This window comes from Plutella xylostella, chromosome 26 (genome assembly GCF_932276165.1).
Source record: "Plutella xylostella chromosome 26, ilPluXylo3.1, whole genome shotgun sequence".
In the NCBI taxonomy this organism is placed as follows: domain Eukaryota; kingdom Metazoa; phylum Arthropoda; class Insecta; order Lepidoptera; family Plutellidae; genus Plutella; species Plutella xylostella.
Genome location: NC_064006.1, coordinates 698,450 through 721,428, shown reverse-complemented (window position 1 = coordinate 721,428; position 22,979 = coordinate 698,450). Strand labels below are relative to the sequence as shown.

At 42.4% G+C, this 22,979-nt stretch overlaps 1 protein-coding gene and 1 long non-coding RNA gene across 3 annotated transcripts in view; both read right to left on the bottom strand.

Annotated features, from left to right (window-relative positions):
* Positions 1–22,979, bottom strand: part of LOC105395474 (ubiquitin thioesterase trabid) — a 35,052-nt gene that overhangs the window by 4,915 nt on the left and 7,158 nt on the right. For both annotated transcript variants that reach the window (XM_048630563.1, XM_048630564.1), the window contains exons 9-15: positions 8,501–8,586; positions 7,766–7,879; positions 6,552–6,680; positions 5,795–5,939; positions 3,168–3,303; positions 1,424–1,532; positions 567–699 (exon numbers count right to left, since the gene is read on the bottom strand). In XM_048630563.1, coding sequence (XP_048486520.1) covers positions 567–699; positions 1,424–1,532; positions 3,168–3,303; positions 5,795–5,939; positions 6,552–6,680; positions 7,766–7,879; positions 8,501–8,586 — 852 coding nt within the window. The remainder of the gene's footprint in view (positions 1–566; positions 700–1,423; positions 1,533–3,167; positions 3,304–5,794; positions 5,940–6,551; positions 6,681–7,765; positions 7,880–8,500; positions 8,587–22,979) is intronic.
* On the bottom strand, positions 20,711–22,489 carry LOC125490667. Its single transcript, XR_007267822.1, has 3 exons — positions 21,876–22,489; positions 21,459–21,565; positions 20,711–21,071 (listed from the first exon to the last, which is right to left on the bottom strand). It is a non-coding gene; the product is annotated as an uncharacterized LOC125490667 (long non-coding RNA).

The following is a 22,979-nucleotide window of genomic DNA, read 5'->3' as shown; positions in this document are numbered from 1 at the left end:
AAGGTCTAAACTGCCTTCCTAAGCTTGAACCATTTCCCACCACGCTGATGCACTGCGGGTTGGTGGGTTCACATATTATGTAGACGTCAGACGTGCTAAATTTGTTGTTATCAGTGTGTCAGCTTAATCTTTGTTTACCTCCATCGAAGTAGAAACAAAGGCGGAAGGAAGCCCGCTTATTAAAAACTAAGGCACAACAATGACGATGACATGAGTGTGTGGGTGCATAGATACGACGTAATTGGGGTGCGGCGGCAGACTGACTTACTTTGAGTGTGAATGTGTGTGTCGTAACATGGAATTTTGACTTACTTATGGTGTCTCGGCTATTAGTTAGCAAGCGTCCTTCCGCCTTTTGTTTCTACTTCGATGGTAATGGTAAGGTAACCATCTTATCTATCATCTTATAACTATCTCATCTCTATAACGTACCGACATATATACCGGCGGGTGCTCGAGTAGGGCTCTCGCACTCGCTCTATAGATCGCTATATAGATAGAGCGCGATGCAAAAGTTTTGTCACGTCTTGCGCTCCGTGCTAGTCCCCCTTATCTCTATGACGTACCGACATATATACCGGCGGGTGCTCGAGTAGGGCTCGACGCTCACGAGCGCGGAGAAGTGTCCGCGCGTGTAGCCGAGGCAGATCGGCCATTTGCTGCAGAATTCGGGCTCCCAGAGTAGGGGGAGGTACACTCCTGGGGGGAGAAAGGGGGATTAACGTCATTAACGCTAGAGGCTATACACACGCAATTAATGAAACATTTCCAGCCACATGGGTGGACAGAGTGTTGTGGCGTTCCTTGGGAGAGGCCTATGTCTAGCAATGCAGGATTATGGGCTGATGATGGTAATGATAGATGTCCGAACACGGTAGATATTTGTTTTTTTTTAGGAAAAATCTGTTATCGGTTTTTGGGTGTTAAATGTTTGTGCTGTGTGATATCTGCAACCCGTCTGCCAAGCGTGGATATTATGTTAATAACTCTCCAGATTGTGAGGACGCTATTTCCTGCAGAGGACCATTACGGGCTTATGCGTTTGCGTGCGTTTTGTATTACTTGTTATAGTAAGTAAAAAAAAAAAACACGCACTCACGCCTTGTACTAATGTACTCCCTTACGGGGTAGGCAGAGGTGCATTGCTGCACCTACTTCGCCAGAGTGTTTTGTTAGTCCCAATGTAATAGGGGGCGGACCTATTGCCATTTTACGGGCACATCCAAGACCCGAGAACAAATATCTGTGTTTAAACAAATATCTGCCCCAGCCGGGAATCGAACCCGGGACCATCGGCTCAGTAGTCAGGGTCACTAACCACTACGCCATTCGGTCGTCTAACCACTACGCCATTCGGTCGTCACTTGTTATAGTAAGTGTCGGTACTTGTTATAGTAAGTGAGTTAAAATTTGAGAAGATTACCTTGAAACCTTGCGTACCCCAGCGCCTCTCCTCTGAACGAGTTGACGACGTTCACTCCGTACACGATGATCGGACGACGGATCACGTGCGCCAACGCAAACACGTGTAGCTGAGGACAATATATAGTATTCAGTTACGTAGGGTCACTTTTACCAAACGCAAAACGTATTTAAAACTAACTTAACTGTTCCCGCGAGCTTCGCTTCGCCTTAAAAAGTTTTCCCGTGGAAATTCCGGGATAAAAAGTAGCCTATGTTCTTTCTCATGGTCTATACCATATGTATATCAAATTTCATTCAAATCCGTCCAGTAGTTTTGGCGTGAAAGAGTAACAGACAGACAGACAGACACAGTTACTTTCGCATTTATAATATTAGTAAGGATAATATTAGTTAGGATTAGGATTGTATTTAAATCAAATTTTAAATGCATTTTGTACTGACAGACGTTTGACAGGCTACTAAATACGTTTAGCGTTTGATGAAATTCCACATTTTAGTGTTAGAGTAGATAGAATGGATGTAATTTTGTTTCAGAGTAAGGCTGTGTCCTTAGTATGCAAACCGACTGCGACTGAGTTGGTGGCGTATCGATTTAGTACGCTCTTCCATATTATTTGAAATGGAGTGTCCACAGTCTGCTAGTTTAGGACGCAGTTTGCTGACTATCTCAGTATCTCGCCGCTAACAGTCTGCCCAATGGGAACATGGCCTAATAGTTCATAAAACACGCACCTAGACAAATAATGAAAAAATACTTAATACTAGCACAGACTAATCTAGTACCGACAAAAACTTGAATTTTATGTTAAAAGCTCGGCTGACTCTAAACAATCGATGTCAAAAAATATGCTTTATAAATAGAATTCAATTGTTTGTCTCATCAGATATTTGTTTAAACACAGATATTTGATCTCGGGTCTTGGATGTGCCCGTAAAATGGCAATAGGCCCGCCCCCTATTACATTGGGACTAACATAACACTCTGGCGAAAAGTGGGTGCAGCAATGCACCTCTGCCTACCCCGCAAGGGAGTACATTAGTACAAGGCGTGAGTGTGTGTGTGTGTGTGTGTGTTAGATTTACAAGTTATGAAGGTCGCCAGCAGCTGGCTCTCGTCCGGCGTGTAGTGGACGCGAGTGTACCTGGTGTAGAGGCGTGTTGGGGGCGGCGGCGGGGGCGACGAGGCGCGTCCACTCCGCCAGCAGCTGGCTCTCGTCCGGCGTGTAGTGGACGCGAGTGTACCTGGTGTAGAGGCGTGTTGGGGGCGGCGGCGGGGGCGACGAGGCGCGTCCACTCCGCCAGCAGCTGGCTCTCGTCCGGCGTGTAGTGGACGCGAGTGTCCCTGGTGTAGAGGCGTGTTGGGGGCGGCGGCGGGGGCGACGAGGCGCGTCCACTCCGCCAGCAGCTGGCTCTCGTCCGGCGTGTAGTGGACGCGAGTGTACCTGGTGTAGAGGCGTGTTGGGGGCGGCGGCGGGGGCGACGAGGCGCGTCCACTCCGCCAGCAGCTGGCTCTCGTCCGGCGTGTAGTGGACGCGAGTGTACCTGGTGTAGAGGCGTGTTGGGGGCGGCGGCGGGGGCGACGAGGCGCGTCCACTCCGCCAGCAGCTGGCTCTCGTCCGGCGTGTAGTGGACGCGAGTGTACCTGGTGTAGAGGCGTGTTGGGGGCGGCGGCGGGGGCGACGAGGCGCGTCCACTCCGCCAGCAGCTGGCTCTCCTCCGGCGTGTAGTGGACGCGAGTGTACCTGGTGTAGAGGCGTGTTGGGGGCGGCGGCGGGGGCGACGAGGCGCGTCCACTCCGCCAGCAGCTGGCTCTCGTCCGGCGTGTAGTGTAGGAGCGAGGCCTGGAGGCGCTCCCATGTGCTCCAGCGCTCGTAGAAACTGGGGGCGGAAGATAAAGGGTTTTTAAAGCGGGGTTTACAAAGTAATAGTGATAAACCTAGCCAATGAATGAATTAAGTAGTAGCTCGTAGAAACTGGGGAGATAGATAGAATAGACAGAATATTCTTTATTTGTACACAAGAATACATTATACAAAGCTTAAATACAAACACATAGGTACAAAAAAGACGGTCTTATCACTAAAAGCGATTTTTCAAGACAACCTTTGGGTGGAAGAATATTTATGTTCAGATAGGGTCAAGTGTACTAAAGAATTTATTAATTAACTATAAATACCTACAAACTAAACAATATAATTACGTGAGATAACGGGTTTTTAATGCGGTGTTTACACAGTAATAGTAAGAAGCCTACTGACTTTAGCCAGTCCACTGAGTAGAAACTGAAGATGGAAATGAGGATAGTGTAATATTTTTAGTGAATGTGCTCCAGCGCTCGTAGAAACTGGAGAGATAACGGGTTTTTAATGCGGGATTCATACAGTTATACTACACTCGCGAGCAACCAAATCGACTCAAGCCTTCACGGCGCACATATACATTGATTTTCCTAAAACGATAAATGGTAAATATAAAAGTGATATGTCATTCGAAAGCTGAAGAATTAGGCTTTCAATTAAGATCAATACCATAAAAAAAAACTAAGCGCAGATTTAATGACGCATTTTAATTGCCCGTCAGTGTTAATTACCTCATTAGGAATCCACGCCTTGCGCTACCTGATCCCGCTATAAAACCTTTCCACATCCGGTGTACCTTATCAGTCGCTTGTTGCAAGTTGACCGGTACACATCTCGTTGCATTGTATTCCTTGTTTTCGCAAACCCATGGATACCACACCAGAAGAAGCTGCTCAAGTTGTTGCCTTGCTGCAACAAGGGTTAAGTCAGCGAGCAGTCGCTGCCCAGCTCCACTTGAGCCAGTCTGCTGTATCCCGAGTATACAGACGGTTCCAAGAGACTGGTGCCTTCAATCGAAGACCAAGAACGGGCCGCCACCGCTGCACTTCAGAGAGAGACGACCGCTTCATTGTCTCAACCTCGCTGCGCAATCGACACCTTACGGGCGTTGATGTGCAGCAAGAACTGAGACGTGTACGACAAGTGGCTGTCAGCGAGTGGACAGTGAGAAGACGCTTGAAGGAAGCCAACTTGACACCAAAAAGACCTGCATCAGGCCCCAAATTGACTGCAGGCCACCGACAAGCGCGTCTTCAGTTTGCTCGAGAGCATCTCGATTGGAGCATTGCGCAATGGCGGTCGGTCCTGTTTACTGATGAGTGCAGAGTGTGTCTGCATGGCAGTGACAGGAGAGGCCGGGTCTACCGGCGTCCGGGGGAACGATTTGCCCAATGTTGTTTCGCTGAAACAGTAGCATATGGCGGCGGTTCCTGCATGATGTGGGCTGGTATTTCTCTAGAGGGAAAAACCGCACTTGTTTTCGTGCCTGGAGGCGGCCGAGGAGGCGGGTTAACAGCTGATCGGTACATCACCGACATTCTACTCGGTCATGTTGTGCCCTATGCAGAATTTGTCGGTGAAGACTTCGTGCTAATGCACGACAATGCCCGCTGCCACACGGCACGAGTCAGTCGGCAGTTTCTGAGAGAGAAGGAATTGCGCACGATGGACTGGCCTGCGCTCAGTCCTGACCTGAATCCCATCGAACACTTATGGGACGAGCTCAAAAGAAGAGTTCGGGCCAGGAATCCAGTCCCTGCAAGCGTGGACGAGCTGAAGACAGCTTTATTAGAGGAGTGGGACGGCATTCCTCAGGAAACTGTCAAAAAGTTGATAAGGTCTATGAGAAACAGGCTGCAGGCTGTAATTAGGGCAAGAGGGGGCAATACAAAGTATTGATTTAAATAAATAAATTTTTATCTTAACATTTTTTGTTTAATTTGTATAATACGATACCCATACCCTTTTTTCCTAAATTCCCGTTTTTCCTACAATTGCGTTCAGACATCATTTATTTCAAAAATGATGAATGGATTTCAATAATAATGATATCAAATTAAAGCTGACATCTTAAGCTTTTAAATGACATATCATTTTTATTATTTCTATTCATAATTTTACTTGTATTAATGTATGTTTGCGCCGTCAAGGCTTGAGTCGATTTGGTTGCTCGCGAGTGTATAAACCGAATGACAATAGCTAATCGACTGAGAAGGCAGAATGTAGAAAATATATTATTATTTGTGGGAATACTATTTGTCAATATTCAGTGGCTTTCCTCATCCTCTCGGCATCCAAAAGATGGATAACAATGTTTAGACCTAATTAAGGATGTCTTGCCAATTTTGCATGCCAAACTCTGGACAGCAACCTTTGTTTGTTTTGTTCTGTATTTTATTATTTTCTGTATTTAGTTTTTGTTTATTTTTCTTTTCTTATTTTTATGTTTCAATGTGTCAAATAAATGTTTCTTTCTTTTTCTATCCAAATTTCATATAAAACTGCAGTACCGTTGTCTGTTGTTAGCGAGCGAGGCGGCGGCGGCGGCGCGCAGGACCCGCTCGCGGTCACTGACCCCGTAGGTCGCCTGGCTCACGGCGTCGGGCAGGCAGTCGCCGAGACTGCGGTTCCAGAGAGCGTAGAGGCGGGTGCCGGCTGTTGGTAAAGATATTTATTTATTTTACTTTCTTTATTTTGGCTGCAAACAGTCATTACATAACATATACTGTGCTAGTTATCTCTAATAAACTATTACAGACCAAAAAGAGCCGAATATTAAAATATACATTAGTATGTATGTGTTACTAGCTAATAACAATACAAACCGGCCAAGAGCGTGTATGACACGGCTATTTACCGTTTAAGATGGGTCGGTAAGGTTAGTATTGCCTCGCTGCGCTCAGCACCCTAGGTTTTAAGAAATGCGGGGTTGGTTTGGCTCTTTAAGCTTTACGGAATGCAGGGTTTAGATGGCCCACGTTACACTCGGCTCTTCACGGCTTGTATTGCCTCGTTTCGCTTGGCGCTCTAGGTTTTAGGAAATGGGGGGTTGGTTTATATGGCCTCGCTCGGCTCTTTAGGATTTGGAAAATTTCAGTATTGTTAGTATTGCCTCGTTGCGCTCGGCTTTCTAGGATTTAGGGAATGCATGGATGAGGTGTATGGCCTCGCTTCGCTCAGCTCTTTGCGATTTATTGTGTGCCTCTAAGGTCAGTTTTAGGAGTTGCGCGGTTGGTTTAAGTACAATAAAATTGAAGTATAACAAACCGAGTGTGTCGTTGAAGTCTCGGCTCCAGTTGATGAGCGGCGGGTCTGCCTCTAGCGTGCTCTGTGCGTCGCGGTCTAGAAGCTCTGAGAACAACTGCTCTTGTATCACGGGCGGCAGCTCCTCGATCTCTGTGGAAGGATTTTATACCGTTTTATTAAATAGAAGAAGTCTTATTTCAAATCAAAGCGCCGCAAAATAAAGATGTCAGTTTGTTAAGTTGAACTTAGTGCATTGTACAGACCTACAATTTTCAGCTTTTAGACGCCGACATCTTCCATCCATTCATACTTACAGTCAGCTGCAAAAGTCGTTGTACAGATCCTAAGTTGCAAAACATCGATGCACTATAGGCTGTGGCCAAGGGCGCTGCAATAGCTGAGTGTACGCCTTTTTGGCGGACAGCAAATTTATACGTAAGTTCTGTATTATTGTGTATATATTTAAGTATGATTGCTGTCATTGTCAAATAAAGTTTTATCTTTCTTTCTTTCTTTCTTTCTATAAGACGGAAGAAGTCACTGCACATTTTCCTAATATGAACAAGCTTCTCACCATAACACTCCAGAAGTCGCTGTGCACGTCTTCCATTAGTCGCTTAACAAATGTAGTGTCAGAAATTGGTTATCACAATAAATCGCCAAAAGTTGGTAGGCAGGAGTAGGCACAGAGAATATCAAAAATTGCTAGACAGCTCTATATTTCAAATATTCCAAAAGTGGTATAGTAAACTGAAAAGGGGTGCCTCAGGGGCTTTTGTTCTACGACTTTTTGAAATTCACGTGTTCAAGTATAAGTACTCCAGAGTCAATCCCTTTTGGCTCAGTATCTCTGTATATACTGACCGGCTGGCAGAGAGAAGGTACAGAACTCGTTGATGTAGCGGCACTGGAACGATCCCTTCTTGGTGCGGATGCACGACGCGATGTACCGCCGGATCGCCTTTATGGTCACAGCACACATACACGTAGTAGGTAATGTATTTCGTCTCGCCTCGGAACAAGCTCACTAACTCCTAGCCCTGCACGGAGCGCTATTAAGACGTGACAAAAGTTCTCCGTCGCTCTAAACTTTTGTCACATCTAAAATGCACCGCGTGCTAATTCTTCTTGTTGACGGCGAGGTGCAAGGCGATCCGTTTAGTTGCGTTTAGGTGATTTGAACATAAAGGTTTTGTGTTTATGGTAATCAAATTTGATGTTATTTATTAACTGACCGGCTGGTAGAGAGAATGTGCAGAACTCGTTGATGTACCGGCACTGGAAGGGTCCCTTCTTGGTGCGGATGCACGACGCGATGTGCCGCCGGATGGCCGACGCCAGGTCCGGCGCTGGAATTGTATGTCATGTGAATAATATGTGGGGACATCTCGCAAAACTAGCTAGACAGAGCCTGTAATATACAGGGTGTTGGAAAAAGGGTATATCTAAGCCCGAAAATGAAATCAGAATTTTAAAATTCGCCAAAAAAAATATTCATTTTCCATAGAAACTATGTTGGTCACGTGACTTTTTACTATGGAGAATCATATTTTTTTTCGCGTATTTTGAAAATCTGATTTTAGTTTCGGGCTTAGATATACCATGCTGCACATGTAGGTTTAGGCTTAGTATACCCTTTTTGCAACACCCTGTAGATATCGGACTGCTGATATATCTACACAGACAGATACATAGATACATATATCTGTACTGGACATCGAAACCGGGAGAAGGTCCCAGCATTGTAATAAGAGTCATAGACACACTTTTCTTCTCTTCAGTGACCTAGGAGAAGTGAAATAGTGATGGACAGATGTTTTATACACAATCGTCATTTTTTTTTAATTTAATGGTTGATACGGTAATTATTAATCCCTTGTACTCATGTCTAGCTATACGTTAGGTCACCCAGTGTCCTATATGTTTCCATGAAAAGTATTATGCTGTCAAACATCATAAATATGACTTACCTATGTAGGAAGGAGATCGTTTGAGGCCGGGCCCGCTGCCTGATATTCTAGAGAGCAGTGTCGATAATATATCTTGTCTTTGGAATCTGAAACAACAACATATATTTTATTTTAACAGATATAAACCTAAATGTTGATAACTACATTGTCATCATCTAGGTATCAGTGTATATTAATTTATACTAGACTCATAATTACAACGATCTATATCTTAGCTTCTATCGCATCGATTTATATCAAACTAGTATATAAATGTAGGAAATTTACTACTCTCTCACCGTATAGTAGAGTTGGAAATAACTGCTGGTTTTGAACAACATGTTGTATCGTTGTGTTAAAATAAACTAACGGTTAATTTAATAGTTAAGTTAATTTTCCGTTTAGTTGTTTTATGCTTCTGTGTGTGTGAGTAAGTTTTCGTTAAATTAATATTATTTTGTCTATGGCTCTATTGTTGCGTTTTTTATTGGTCTGTCGTATCATCATATCATTATTATACTAATATTGATTCTTGTAATGCATATTAACACATACGCTGAGTCATAATCTTAAACAAAAGAGTAAAATGTTTATTTAGTTACATTTTCTACCTTTGAAAGCCTAAAATTGTTTAAGTGTTTCTCACCTTTATGGCTATATGGACTTAGTTAAATATATATAAGAACTAGTATATATAAGAATAATCCTATACTTATCACATTATGTATTTGGTTTTGTGGGATGTATATAATAGCATAAGTTGTTTTCTTTGAATAAAGATTTATTCTATTCTATTCTATTCTATGTATTGATTGCATTTTCATTCACTGTTACTTTAATACGAAAAAGATGTAAATTATCTATTAAAATTATTACACTCATTCAAATTCGAAAGCAAACTTTTCAAAATGTAAACATCTCAAAATTTGTCACAGATCTGATACACAATTTCACAGATTATGCCACAGAACAAAAAAGGAAATGTTATGACAGAATATATTTTTTTACAATGTTTCCACATCAAAAAATAATGTGCCACACACAGAGACAGATACTTTTATAATGGAAAACACAAATATTACCAGAATCAAAAATATTTTATCTTTTTCATCCTCAGAATAGTAATGCCCTATCATTTGTTTCAGTGACAATTTTTAAAAAGAAAATATTATAGTGTGAACATTCTAAGGTTTGAATAAAAAAAAGAGGACTGGTTTTAAGGCGCCGGCACACTAGCGGACGCGGCTTACGGACACGGCTATCAGCCGCGACTGATAGTGTGCACGGTTTTTTTGGACAGTTCGTGCCAGATCGCTGTCGGACGTCTGAAAGCTGAACGACAAAGACGTCCGAGAGCGATCTGGTACGAACTGTCCCAAAAGAAAGTGCAAACTATCAGTCGCAGCCGTGTCCGTAAGCCGCGTCCGCTAGTGTCTCGGCGCCATCAAACTTTGTAATAAAATATTTTTTCAGTAGAATATAACGAATAAGTATATAATAATAACATACTGAGTTTTAACCTATTATTAATACCCATACTATTATTAAAAACATAACTTTTGTCTTATTATTTTACATAATATTCCAAAGCGCAATAAAGATAAAATATACTAAAATACTAAATATACTAAAGATAAAATGTCCTCTTTCGTCCGGGCACTGTTTAGAGGCAGACGTGTACAAGTCCACGCTCCACTTTGCCAATCAATTAGCAATCTTAAGTACCAATTATTAAAACTCATTTTTACTCTGTGCTACCAAAAGTGAAAGGCGACAAATTAATCGTGCCATAATGGGAGGTTTTCAACCATAGACAACGTCCATAGACAAAACCCGACAATAGATGGCGCTAGTAAATCTTCATACTAAACAGGACTGCATATTTTTTTATAGCCGGCATGGATTCGAGTCCTTTCAGCCAATACAAAAATCCATGTTTATTCCACAGAATAATACTATGATTAAATAGTTTGCCTACAAGTTGCCTATTAGGCAAATATTGCCAAATACAAATGATTTCGTAGCATAACTGGTATTTGTTGAGAACGTGCAAACTAATAATAATAAATTGCTGTTATATGTAGTTATACATAATATTAAGTGTGAACTAGTTGAGATCATCTGCATCCTCTGTCCATGTCCGAGGCGCGACCGCCGTGTGTAAGTATCATAATTATTCTGAGGCACGTTGGAAGTAATGATTTCTCTATGGTAGAGCAGACATTAGTACAGTGAAACTATAAAGTCCTGAAATTAATGTTTGAGGAACTAAAATTTTCAGGAGCCTGGCACCATTAGAAAAGAAACATAAAAGTCATAACAATTGTTTATGTCAATAGACGGTTGGCTGTTTTTTTGAATTTTCTTATTAATTATAAGGATAATCTAGATAAAAGCAACAATTTACGCTTGGTTGCAATTAGGAAGATGATGAAAAATATTCGTAGTCAAGCTAGTGAAGTTATTTATCGAGTTTTAATACAATGTTTAGCGGAACATCAAGCTGGACACATTTTGTCGAATTTGGAGGATGTTTACGCTCGTACAGCGTCTATGACGGGTATGTAGCATTGTACAAATTGTAATAACTCATTTTTTATTAGTACCAACGCTTCATTTATCGATAAACCTAGGTTTAGAGCCCAAGTCGAACATTGTTTACATATCACTGATTGTAGGTTTCATCTGGTTTCAGTTGAGTCAAACCTTAACATTTTGATACTTGAAGATATATTTTTTGTTTACTTACTAAATTCACATTGTGTGAATTTGGGGGGCATTGTGTGACTCAAAAATATATTTTTATTTTATTTTATAGTTATATCGGACCAGCGTGCCAAAGAGGGCAAAATATGGAATATTCCTAACTCCTGGAAGAAACAGAACTGGCCGTCCAAAAAGAGAAATTGATGTCTTTACTATGAGTGCCCTTCGTCAACAGATCCAGTTTTTTTTATACAGTTGTAATAACGTTATCTAAATAAATATTTATTGGTTTCACTATTAGCCTTCATATTAACACCTTCTAGCTTGTATAAGAGTTTTTTTGTGGATGGTAAGTTGTTTTTAAAATACATAAATAGGTAGGAAGTTAACAGGCAAAATTTCAAGTATCAAAGTCAATTAAGTTCCGCTATATAGGGTTGCTACATGAAAGATAGCAGTGCCCTCATTTAATTTCAGGACTTTATAGTTTCACTGTAGGTGGGTACTTAGTTTTCTCTACCCACACCACAAAACTAAAGTTTTCCGACTCTCTGAATAGCATTTATAGTAGATATGTCGTCGTGTTGTATTGTAGCTTACTGTAGAGAAAGGGGGGTGCACAAAATTCCACAAAACGAAACAAGACGGGAAAAATGGATGGAAGCATTAAAAGAATTAAAGCCTGGATTAAACATAAAAAAGCATTCAAGAATATGCCCCGGCCACTTCAAACCATCAGACTACCTCTTAGGTAATACTACTTACTTATTCTTGCTCATTCAGTAGGTAGGTAATTAAAACAAACTTTTTAATAATAGGTAAAGTAAATCGTAATGGCAAGCAAGGGTCCAGGGGGAGTGCAAAGGTCGGTCGGGTATAGAAGTCACAAAAGTCCAAAAGAATAGCCAGAGTCGTCGAAATTATCACAAAACACAGCACCGGAGACATTCGCGTAGCTACAAGAGAAACCGAATGACATAACATTTGTTTTGTAGTAGGTCTGTGACATTTGTCATCTCCGTTTCCTCAGAAGAATGTAGCTCACTACTAAAAACGACAGGCCGAATGCCATCTATTGGTCGATTTTGGAACTACTGGAAAATCTCCCATTGCTGTCTCTGCCTCGCGCCCGTAACATAAGAATGTGTCTCTATAACGGACATAAAATTACGCCAGTGGGTTATTTTGTTGCCAGAGTAACGTATCTAAACCAAACGGAGGACGTGAGGTTCTACGTGATTAAGAATGGCGGGCCCCCACTGTTAGGCCGTGAATTTATGTCAAAGTTCAACATGCATTTTACAACATCTGTTAACAATGTCGCGTTGAGTGTGCCTGACGTGGATGTGCAGCAATTGATGAAGCAATATCCAGACATTTGGAAAGATGAGTTAGGTTGCTTTAATAAGTTTGAAGTAGATTTACACCTGAAAGATGGTGCAACTCCTAAGTTCTTTAAACCACGAAATATTCCCTTCGCGCTGAAGGAGAGGGTGGAGGAGGAGTTGGACCGGCTGGTGCGCGCCGGCATACTGGTGCCGGTGCGGTACTCGCAGTATGCGACACCAATAGTGCCCGTACTTAAGGAAAATGGTAAGGTGAAAATTGCTGGTGATTATTCGTGTACGCTGAACAAGGATATGGAAATTGATAAATACCCTTTGCCTCGCATCGAGGAGGTATTTGCTAAGATAGGTGGCGGAGAACATTACTCTAAAATAGATTTAAGTAACGCCTATAACCAGTGCAAGTTGTCAGAGCCGTCACAAATTCTTACAACGATAAATACGACAAAGGGGCTTTTTAAATATACGCGGTTATTGTATGGTTTAGCGAACGCACCGGCTATTTTCCAACGTTTAATGGAAAATTTACTCGCGGGAATCGAGGGAGTTAGCGTTTGGTTGGATGATATCTGTGTTACTGGGCCTAACAAGCAGGTACACATGTCTAGGTTAAATGAAATTTTCAAAAGGCTACAGGATGCAGGCTTAAGATTACAAAAAGCTAAATGTTCTTTTTTATTTATTTATTTATTTATTTATTTAATTCTTTATTGCACAGATATAAAATAAATGTACAAAAGGTGGGCTTAATGCTAAGAGCATTTTCTACCAGCCAACCTACAGGAGGTACAGGAAAACTGGTACAAAGATGTGCAAAAAAAAAACATGAAAGAGGAAAGAACTAAAAACACGTCACTTAATAATTATCTAAATATATATAATAACAATACATTCTAATACTTATATAAATTTATACAAAGGATACATAACTATAATAGGTATACATATAATATATAAAAATACAAAATAATAATATAATATCCAGACAGGTACACGAGACTGCTATCTATTTAATTGGCTGAGATAGTGAGCGCGGGTTAGTCGCTTGAAGATGTGGCGAGAAGGGGCTTTTCTAATGTTCTCGGGAAGATTATTCCATAGGCGAACGGCGGTGACAGCGAAAGAGTTAGACATGAAACCGGAATGGAAAGAGGGCAATGCTAAAAGATTGTTATGGGAGGATCGGAGATGACGAGTGTGAGTGTCAGAAAGAAAATCAAACATGGATTTAAGGTAGGGGGGAGTATTTGGCTCGTGGAGAACGGAAAAAAGGAGACATAGGATACGTAAATTCCTACGATCACGAATGGGGAGCCATTTTAGCTGTGAACGGTACTGAGAAACGTGATCATATTTACGTAGCCCAAAAACGAAACGGATACAGGTATTCAATAAGCGTTCAAGCTTATTGAGTAACACCTCGGTCAGATCCAAGTAACACACATCCGCATAGTCTAAGATAGGTAGAAGCAAAGAGTTTACTAAGGCTAGTTTGGTGTGTTGTGGAAGAAAGTTTTTAAGGCGAAGCATAGAGTGGAGGGAAGCGTAGATTTTGCGGGACACTTTGTCTAACTGTTGCTCCCAACTTAAGTGCTCATCTATGATCAGACCAAGATCATTGACAGTTGGAGAGAATGGTATCACACGACCGTCAAATTGAACTGGTGGAACAGTGGTGTAGTCCAGACAGGATAGTAGTCTTGAACTTCCTACAATTATTGACTGGCACTTTTTGGGGTTGACGGAAATGCCAAAATACTGCGACCACCGTAGTATCTCAGCGAGATCACCGTTCACCGCCGCAATGCCAGCATCTAGATCGTCAATTTTAGCATGGCTGTAAATCTGCAAGTCATCAGCATATAAGTGGTAGGAGCAATGAAGGTTACATGTGACGAAATTTATAAAAGTTGAAAAAAGTAAGGGGGAGAGAATGCCGCCTTGAGGTACACCAGCAGTCAGGTCAGCCCAGTCTGATACAACAGAAGGCCCGTTACGAATTGCCTGCTGGCGGCCTCGAAGATAGGAGGAGAACCAGCTAACAGCAGGTACGGAGATCTTGTGGCATTCAAGTGCAGCAAGTAACAGGTCGTGGTCGACTGCGTTAAACGCATTACTAAAGTCGACCAACACCAGAACTGTCACCCGCCGATCCTCCATGGCACATCTGATATCTTCTGTCACTTTAAGCAAAGCCGTGGTCGTACTGTGTCCCGAACGGAACCCAGACTGGAAACGATTGAGGAGACGGCCTTTGGTAAGAAATGCAGTCATTTGGCGATGTACAACAGATTCAAGTACTTTTGACAGGAAGGGTAATATGGAAATAGGACGATACTCGTTGGGAGCGGAGGGAGCTGGAACTTTAGGGAGAGGAAGGACGTAAGCTTTAAGCCAAAGGTTAGGAAATTGTCCTGTGGAAAGGGAATGGTTGACTATGTGGGTTATTGCAGGAAGAAGGATGTCAAGAAGTGTTGTGACCATAATACGCCCTATGTTATCATGACCGACGGCTTTGGATTTCAGTGACAGAATAATCTTTTTGATCTCGTCCCGCGAAGCTGGTGAAAATTCAAAGGAATCGATGTCTGGCGTGGGAATTATAGTATTCTTGATGATATTTAATGTCACACTCTTAGTAAGAGGATCCAGTGAGGGAACGGAGGTAAAGTGGAGGTTGAGATCATTAATATTTCAATCAAAGGGTATTTGAACATCTTGACTAGGAGGTTTTCCCACGCCAAGAGTCCTGAGGAATTTCCAAATCCCTGCAGGAGAAGAAAGTTCGATTTGTTCTAAAATATATCGGCGTTTAGCGTTCCTACACAGCTTGTTACACCGATTCCTTGCAGCTTTACAGACGGACCAATTTTCATCAGTCCGATGTCTTTTGAATCGACGAAAAAGACGGTCACGATGAGCCATAGCCTTGCGGACAGTGTCGGTGAGCCAAGGCGTAGGTCGGTGTTTCAATTTGACAGGTCGGACCGGGGCGTGCTTGTCAAAAATATGGAGTATGTTAGAGCATAAGAATGCAACCTTGTCGTCGACGCTGGGTAGGTCCTGCATATCACTCCATTGTATCAGCGACGCATCGTGCTTAAGCTTCTCCACGTCCATCTTCGCAAAACTCCTTTGGAGTAAGACCACTGGTTTCGCTTTTGGGATACGTATTTTGTACGAACAAAAAATGAGGTCATGTCTAGAAAAACCGGGGGCGAGATGCTGGCCATGAGTGGCAATAAGAGAGTCATCGGAAGAGAGGATTAAGTCGATTAACGTGTCTGATGTGCTAGAGTGATGGGTAGCCATTAACGGCAAGACTTTTAAATTGACGGAATCGACTATTGAGAGAAGTTTGCGGGAACGGGAGTCAGCAACAAGTAGATCGGTGTTGAAATCACCCATGACCAAGTGATGAGAGTAGTTGGAGACATGAGTTTCCAAAACCGACTCCAAGGAAGAAAAATAATCGTTGGTAGGGGGACAATAGACCACGCCAAGCAGGACTTTGCAACCCAGATTGAGTTCAAGGAGCAAGTACTCCGCTGGAGCATTACGAGCTGGAGAATGAGCTAAAACCTTATACGGAATGTTGCTTTTCAAGTAGATGGCAACTCCGCCACCTCTGCACCCCTCACGATCATTCCGAACTAGAATGTAGCCCGGCAAACAGTAAGAAGTGGAGGGCAAGGTTGGTTTAAGCCAACTCTCCGATACAAGGATGGCGTGAGAGGTACCACTTGAAAAGGTGTCGAGGAGCTCGCTGTAATGTGCGGGTATGCTCTGCGCGTTAATATGACAAACATTAAATTGTTTAGAATGAGGCGCAAAATCCTTAGATAAAACTTGACCCAACGTCAGATCATCATCAGCGCTCAAATAGGATAGCGTGGAGTTCGCCGATGCGAACGAGTCATCATCGTCCGACATAAAATATAAAAATATAAGATAAAATTATAAATTACTATATATAATATAAATACTATATAATAGAATAAGAATAAATTTATTTTAACTATCAAGTGACGTGAAAGAAATACTAAAACGTAAAAAAAAAATTTACTAAGCTAATCAGTTTGCCCGCACGGTCCTGCTGGCTGAAAAGTAGTTAATTATAATGAACTAATAAATAACAAAATGATGTAAGTAGGTAGTTACCAGAATGAATTGACAACATAAAAATGCCCATCCAAAAATTAACAGCGTTCTTGGTTCTGATTCAAGAGAGAAAAAAAAATTATGTATATACAAAGCGCAAACAGCAACAACACAATACAACATTCACAATTGGAAACTTAGAACAATAACAGTTGCAATCTGTCAAAAAATATTTTGGAACGTAACACAAAAAAAAAAGTTCACAGATTAACTTGACATTGACACTTGACATTGTCACTTGACTTGATAGTTCACGTTAAATAAATTGACAATGACAAACATGGACAAACGAAAAGTTGCAAAAACAATGAGGGCACTTAACAAAAACAAAAACCTCCGGTACCTTCGAGATCGAGAAAAAGAGTTCAATTTCCTAAAACCCAAGAATCACCGCTTCTCCCTAGATGCCGTGGAGCCTGCAGTCTTACTTCGGGTCGCAGGCGCAGTCGCACCACCAGCACGACCTTTAGGCGGAGTGACCTTGCCTTGACTGCACACCGGCTTCGCCGAGGATCCCTTCACTGTGTCCTTGACCTTCGGGGTGACGGCGGGGTGCTTCTTGCATAGCTCGTCCAGCGCCGCCTCGGTCACGACCTTGACCCGGCTGTCGTCGGGCAACCTCACCATGACGGCGCCGCTCCTCGTCCAGCAGCTGCTGACCCCGAAGTGTCGGCGCGCGCGCATGAAGATGCGCTGCCGGGGCTTCGTCAGGAACTCGCCGACGACCACTGGAGTTGCCTTGAGCTTCGTCTTGCTGTTCCACAGTTGAGACTTAGTGGCTAGACTGGCAAGTCTAACCAAAATCGGCCTTGTGGCATCAGGACGACGAGTACCAAGCCTGACACACTGCACCATGGAGCCTCTGTTGAAGTCCGCGATCCCCATGAGAGAGACCACAGTGTCGCAGATCAATGCAGATGGATCATCATTGTCTTCCTCCTTGATGCCTGTGAAGAGGAGGGCATTCCGACGGGTCTGGCAATCCATCTCATCGACTTGGGTGGCGACACTGAGGATCTGTTCCTGCAGCAGGCGCAGCATGGGCAGCACGGACTCCTTGAAGCTGATGTAGTCCCGTGTGAGCTCCTCGAGGTCCAGCTTCTTGGAGGGTGCACTGATGCTCCCGAGTCTCCTCTCAAAATCCTCCATTCGAGCAGCCATTGTTCTTTCAAGACTCATCTGGGTTTCGTGAAGTGCTTGAGAGGTCATCATTTTGTGATTTGTTGTAATAATTATGATAGTTATAGTGAGTTCAAAGGTCAACCAGCAGGTGGGTGTGCAAATACTATTAAAGCATAGACCAATTAACTTTATAACAATTATTGACTCAATTTGTTTATATTTAGATGAGTTAAACTATATTATTTTTAATTATAAGTTAATTAAGTAATATTTATTAATTAAAAATTTAAAAGACCAGTGTTCACTTTTTTGCACATACCCCCAAAAACCCAAGACAGCGTGACGTATTTAGGCTACGTTATCGACAAACACGGCTTGCGCACCTGCCCGACTAAGGTAGAGGCTATATTAAAGGCGCCAGCTCCGACCAACGTACTCGAGGTAAAACGATTTTTAGGCGTAGTAAATTATTATAGGAATTTTATTCCAAACGCGTCTTCGCTTCTGGCTCCGCTGCACGAACTGCTGAAGGCGGGCGCGCGCTGGGAGTGGACGCGGCGGCACGGGGACGCGCTGGCGGCCGTGCGGCGCGAGCTGGCGTCCGACCGCGTGCTGGCGCACTTCGACCCCGCGGCGCAGCTGGTGCTGGCGGTGGACGCGGGCCCGGCCGGCCTCGGCGCCGTGCTGGCGCATGTGGATGACCGGGGCAGGGAGAGGCCTATCGCTTTTGCGTCGCGATCGCTGTTACCGAGTGAGCGGAACTACAGCCAGATCCACAAGGAGGCCTCAGCGATTATATTTGGTATCAAGCATTTTCATCAATATTTGTACGGCAGGCGCGACCCATTTATACTAAAAACGGATCACAGACCTCTAATAGCGATTTTTGTTAAAAATAAGGGTGTTTCGGTTACCGCGGCGTCACGACTACAAAGGTACGCGCTGATTCTGTCGGCCTACAACTACTCGGTGCAATATATCAGCAGCAGCAATAATCTGATAGCGGATTATTTTTCTCGATCGCCGCTGGCTGCTGGGGTAGTGGAAGGTGACGACGGAGATTTGCCTTCTCTGAAATTCCTGACTGCGAACGTGGAGCCTCTTTCATTTGAGTCGATAAAACGAGCATCAAATTTAGATCCTGTTATTAAGACAGTTATGAATTACATGGAACACGGGTGGCCACGAAAAATCATGTGCAAATCAGTTTTACCGTATTTTCAAGTTAAAACTGATTTGGAAGTAAATGATGGGTGTCTTTTCCGTGGACATAGAGTTGTAATTCCTGTAGTGCATAGGAAACAGATGTTAGGAGAACTCCACTCGGGGCATTTTGGGATTGTCAAAACAAAGAGCAAGGCCAGGTCGAGGATGTGGTGGCCCGGTATAGACGGGGACATCGAGCAGTGGATAGGCGCGTGCGACACCTGTGCGGGCCTGCGGGCGGCGCCGCCCCGCGCCGCGCCGGCGCCCTGGCCGCGCCCCGCCGGGCCCTGGCAGCGGATCCACATAGATTATATGTCGATAGGTAACCTCACGTACCTTATTGTGATCGATGCCTACAGCAAATGGCTGGAATGCATCTACATGAATTGCGGCACATCCACTCAGTCGCTCATCGCGAAATTGAAACATTTAATGTCAGTGTTTGGCGTGCCAACGGTTATTGTTTCTGATAATGATGTAAAGATTTGTTCTGCAGAATTTTTAACATTTTGTAAAAACAATGGCATTAAATATGTGACGTCTCCGATTTATCACCCGTGTAGTAATGGTCAGGCGGAAAACTCAGTCAAATGTAGCAAAAAGATGATCAAATGTATTCTAGCTGATAACAGTAATGTGTCTTCACACTGTATTCAAGACAAATTGTTAAGCTTTCTATTTGAGTACCGCAACACTGTTCATCGTGCGACGGGTATGACCCCCGCTAGACTGATGTTTGGCCGAGATTTAAGGAGTAGGTTAGATCTTATTAAACCTCCAACGCACCTTACCACTACGGGTACATCCGCTTCAGACGAACTAAAACCATTAAACCGAAGTAGGTGTTTCGAGGAAGGTGAAACAGTTTTAGCAAAGTGGTTCACTGCTAGGAAGTTTATTTGGTCGCCCGGAGTTATAAAAAGGAAGATAGGGAATCGAATGTATGAAATTTATTTCAATGACTTTGATACCTTAGGAACTCGTCATGTTGACCAAATATTGAAATGTAAAGAGCCTAGGAATGTAGAAGAGAAACGGATTGTACATACGCAAGATTCATATGTTAATACTCCTGTAATAATATATGATGCACCGGAGCGACCGCTTTCACCACCACCGTCACCGCGCGCTTCATCATCATCTGAGAATGTCGGCAGCGAGGGCTCGCGCGAACAGTCAGTTACTGAGGCAGCAGCTGTGTCTGAGGGAGATGAGAGTAACAGCGCCGGAGACGCTGGAGGTGGTGAGGGCGAGGGAATGGCAACTTACGATGATAACGCAACGAGTTCTGGTCTGGAGCGGACCGACGATGTAGACGAGAGTAGTGCTAATGTGCATAGAGATCTAGATGATGTAAATATTGACATTGTAAATAATAACGGTCGTACACTTAGACCTAGGAAGAATATTGACTATAAACAATATTTTTAGAATTTCCAACATATTCATTGTTTCTTTCTTGTGATAATAATCTTTGAAATAGTGGTGGAGGAGTGTAGTATATGAGCATGCAACCTGCATGAAGGTTGCATACCTATCACCTATATATAAGGGCATCTGTCAAATTAGCTGTCAGTAATAAACTAGCTTCCATGGTATTCGGTTGTTTCCTTTTCGCACTACGGACACACCAAATGTGTCTGCAAAGTTTAGTTCTATCTAAACTAAACTATGCAGACACATTTTACGGCCCCTGTCTCTATGGCAAAACGCAACGTCTCCTTCAGCGTGTTCAAAATGCTTGCGCACGGTACTGCCACAATATCCCTGCACGATGTCACGTGACACCTTACATAAATAAGTCGAATATTTTAAAATTAGCAAGCCGTCGGCATCTCCACTTTGCTTGCCTCCTATATGGTATCATACAAAAAAGGGTGCCTGAATATTTGTATAACAAGTTACGGTGGTCACGTGACTTCAACTCTCACCGCACCAGGGCGTCCTCGTACTTGCTCCTGACTCCACAGCACAAGTCTGCAGCATTCATGGGCTCGTTCTCCTTCAACTCCACTCATTGTTGGAATAGGTTAGATCCTAGTCTGCGCGACCTGAAAACCGTGCAATCATTTAAGACTAAGCTCAAAAAATCATTGCTAGCAAAACAAAAGTCTGATTGATAACGGTCGTCCGAGTTTCTCATGTCATATACCTACAAATAATTTCATTTTCAAATATCAATATTTATAATTATTATTTTTTAATTATTTTTTTGTTTTTGTTAATCATAGTTGTTTTTATGTCTCCTGGTACACGCCATGTTGTTTAGTTTTATTATTTATCATACAGTAGGTACTTATGTATATTATACACTCGCACTAGGCCACCGTGGTGGACTAAGCCTAAACCCTTCTTTCATTGGAAGGAGAACCGTGCCCCAGCAATGGGGAAGTGATAGGTTGTGATCATATACAGTTAAAGTAGGTGTATCTACTTACAACAGTGTTATTCGCGACGTGCAGACAGAATTTTCAAACAACATGCCTCCATGTTTGTGTAATTACCTACTACATAGTAGTGGTTCGTTATGTTCGCAGCATACATTCTGGAATAAATGTACACAAGGTCAAAAAAGAATAAAACCACCGTGTCTAAATAAATTCCATGAAGGTAAATATTTAAATAACATGTACACTTGTCCAAAGTTAATAATGCACATGCAGATCTTCACACCCGAATCATTAAATCGTAAGAGCCTTGAAAAAACCACTTGCATTTTGCACCTTGTTCGAAAGAAATAGGAGTCAATATCATGTGTCACATAATCGAAAACAACCGATCTGTCAAATATTTCTATGCGCATTATCAATTTTGGAGCACTGTAAGTATTTATTATGAAATATATGACTACTTACCTCATACACATAACTTCTTATTACGTATAATTTATTAAAGTTTAACATTTCACATTTTTCACAGCGTATTTCATACTTTATTCAATCTGTAATTTAGCACGTAGTAGTGAGTGTGCAGCGCGGCAGCGTCGCGTGATCTGTACCTGAAAGCCGCGTGCCCGGGGACTGGGAACTGAAATCACGAACCGGTTTGAACTGGAATGTACCTGCAAACCTCGGGTTCACAATGGCAGCCGTGGTGTACGCTCACTATCAGAACATGCATAGGTACACACACATATAATAAATATACTTAATTTATTTATTAGGTCAGTGGCATCACAGGGGAAGCGGCTGAAAATCAGCGCGGTAGTAGGTATAAACCCCTATCACCGCATAAGCTGAGCCGCCGTCCGTTTCGGTGCTTGGCAACACACACCTATGTTTTGTTTTTGTTTCCTTTGTAGTTGTACAGTCCAACTGAAAAGTCTTTATCATTGTAATTAAAAGTTAGGATCCACTTCCGTTTTCAGGACCTTGTACTGTACCTACCTTGTTTTTATTTTTATTTTTTGTGTACTTTTAACTTTTTTTTTTTTTTTTTTTTTGTTTGTATTTGGTGTGTGTTTGCAGTGCACTGAATAAACGTTTTCTTTCTTTCTTTCTTTCTTTCAGTTCCGTTGTTTACGACTTCGTTAATTGTAGGGTTACGCACAAAAACGAGTCTTCACAAATGACAATACAGTTCATTTTCAAAAATCATTCTGAAATCATTTCGTTGTTTTTTGTGTCATAGACAAAAATGTATCTTAGTAGCTGGTAAATAGAGTTTAGTTTCTAACATTTTCAAAATTAATTTGTAAATCGTGGTGTTGTTTTTTGTGTCATAGACCAAAATGAATCTTCACAAGTGATAATAAAGATCAGTTTCAAATATTTTTAAAAATTAACTTTAAAGTCGTTTAGTTTATTTTAATAAACACAACTTTTGTTAATTCCTAACAACATGTCGTTTTTACAGTTATAGTTTTTAACGACCATCTCTACCGTATAGCTAGATGCACCAGCGTGTGGCCCGCGTCGAAAGAACTTAAGGCGCATTTAAAACGCTCCTACCACCAAAAA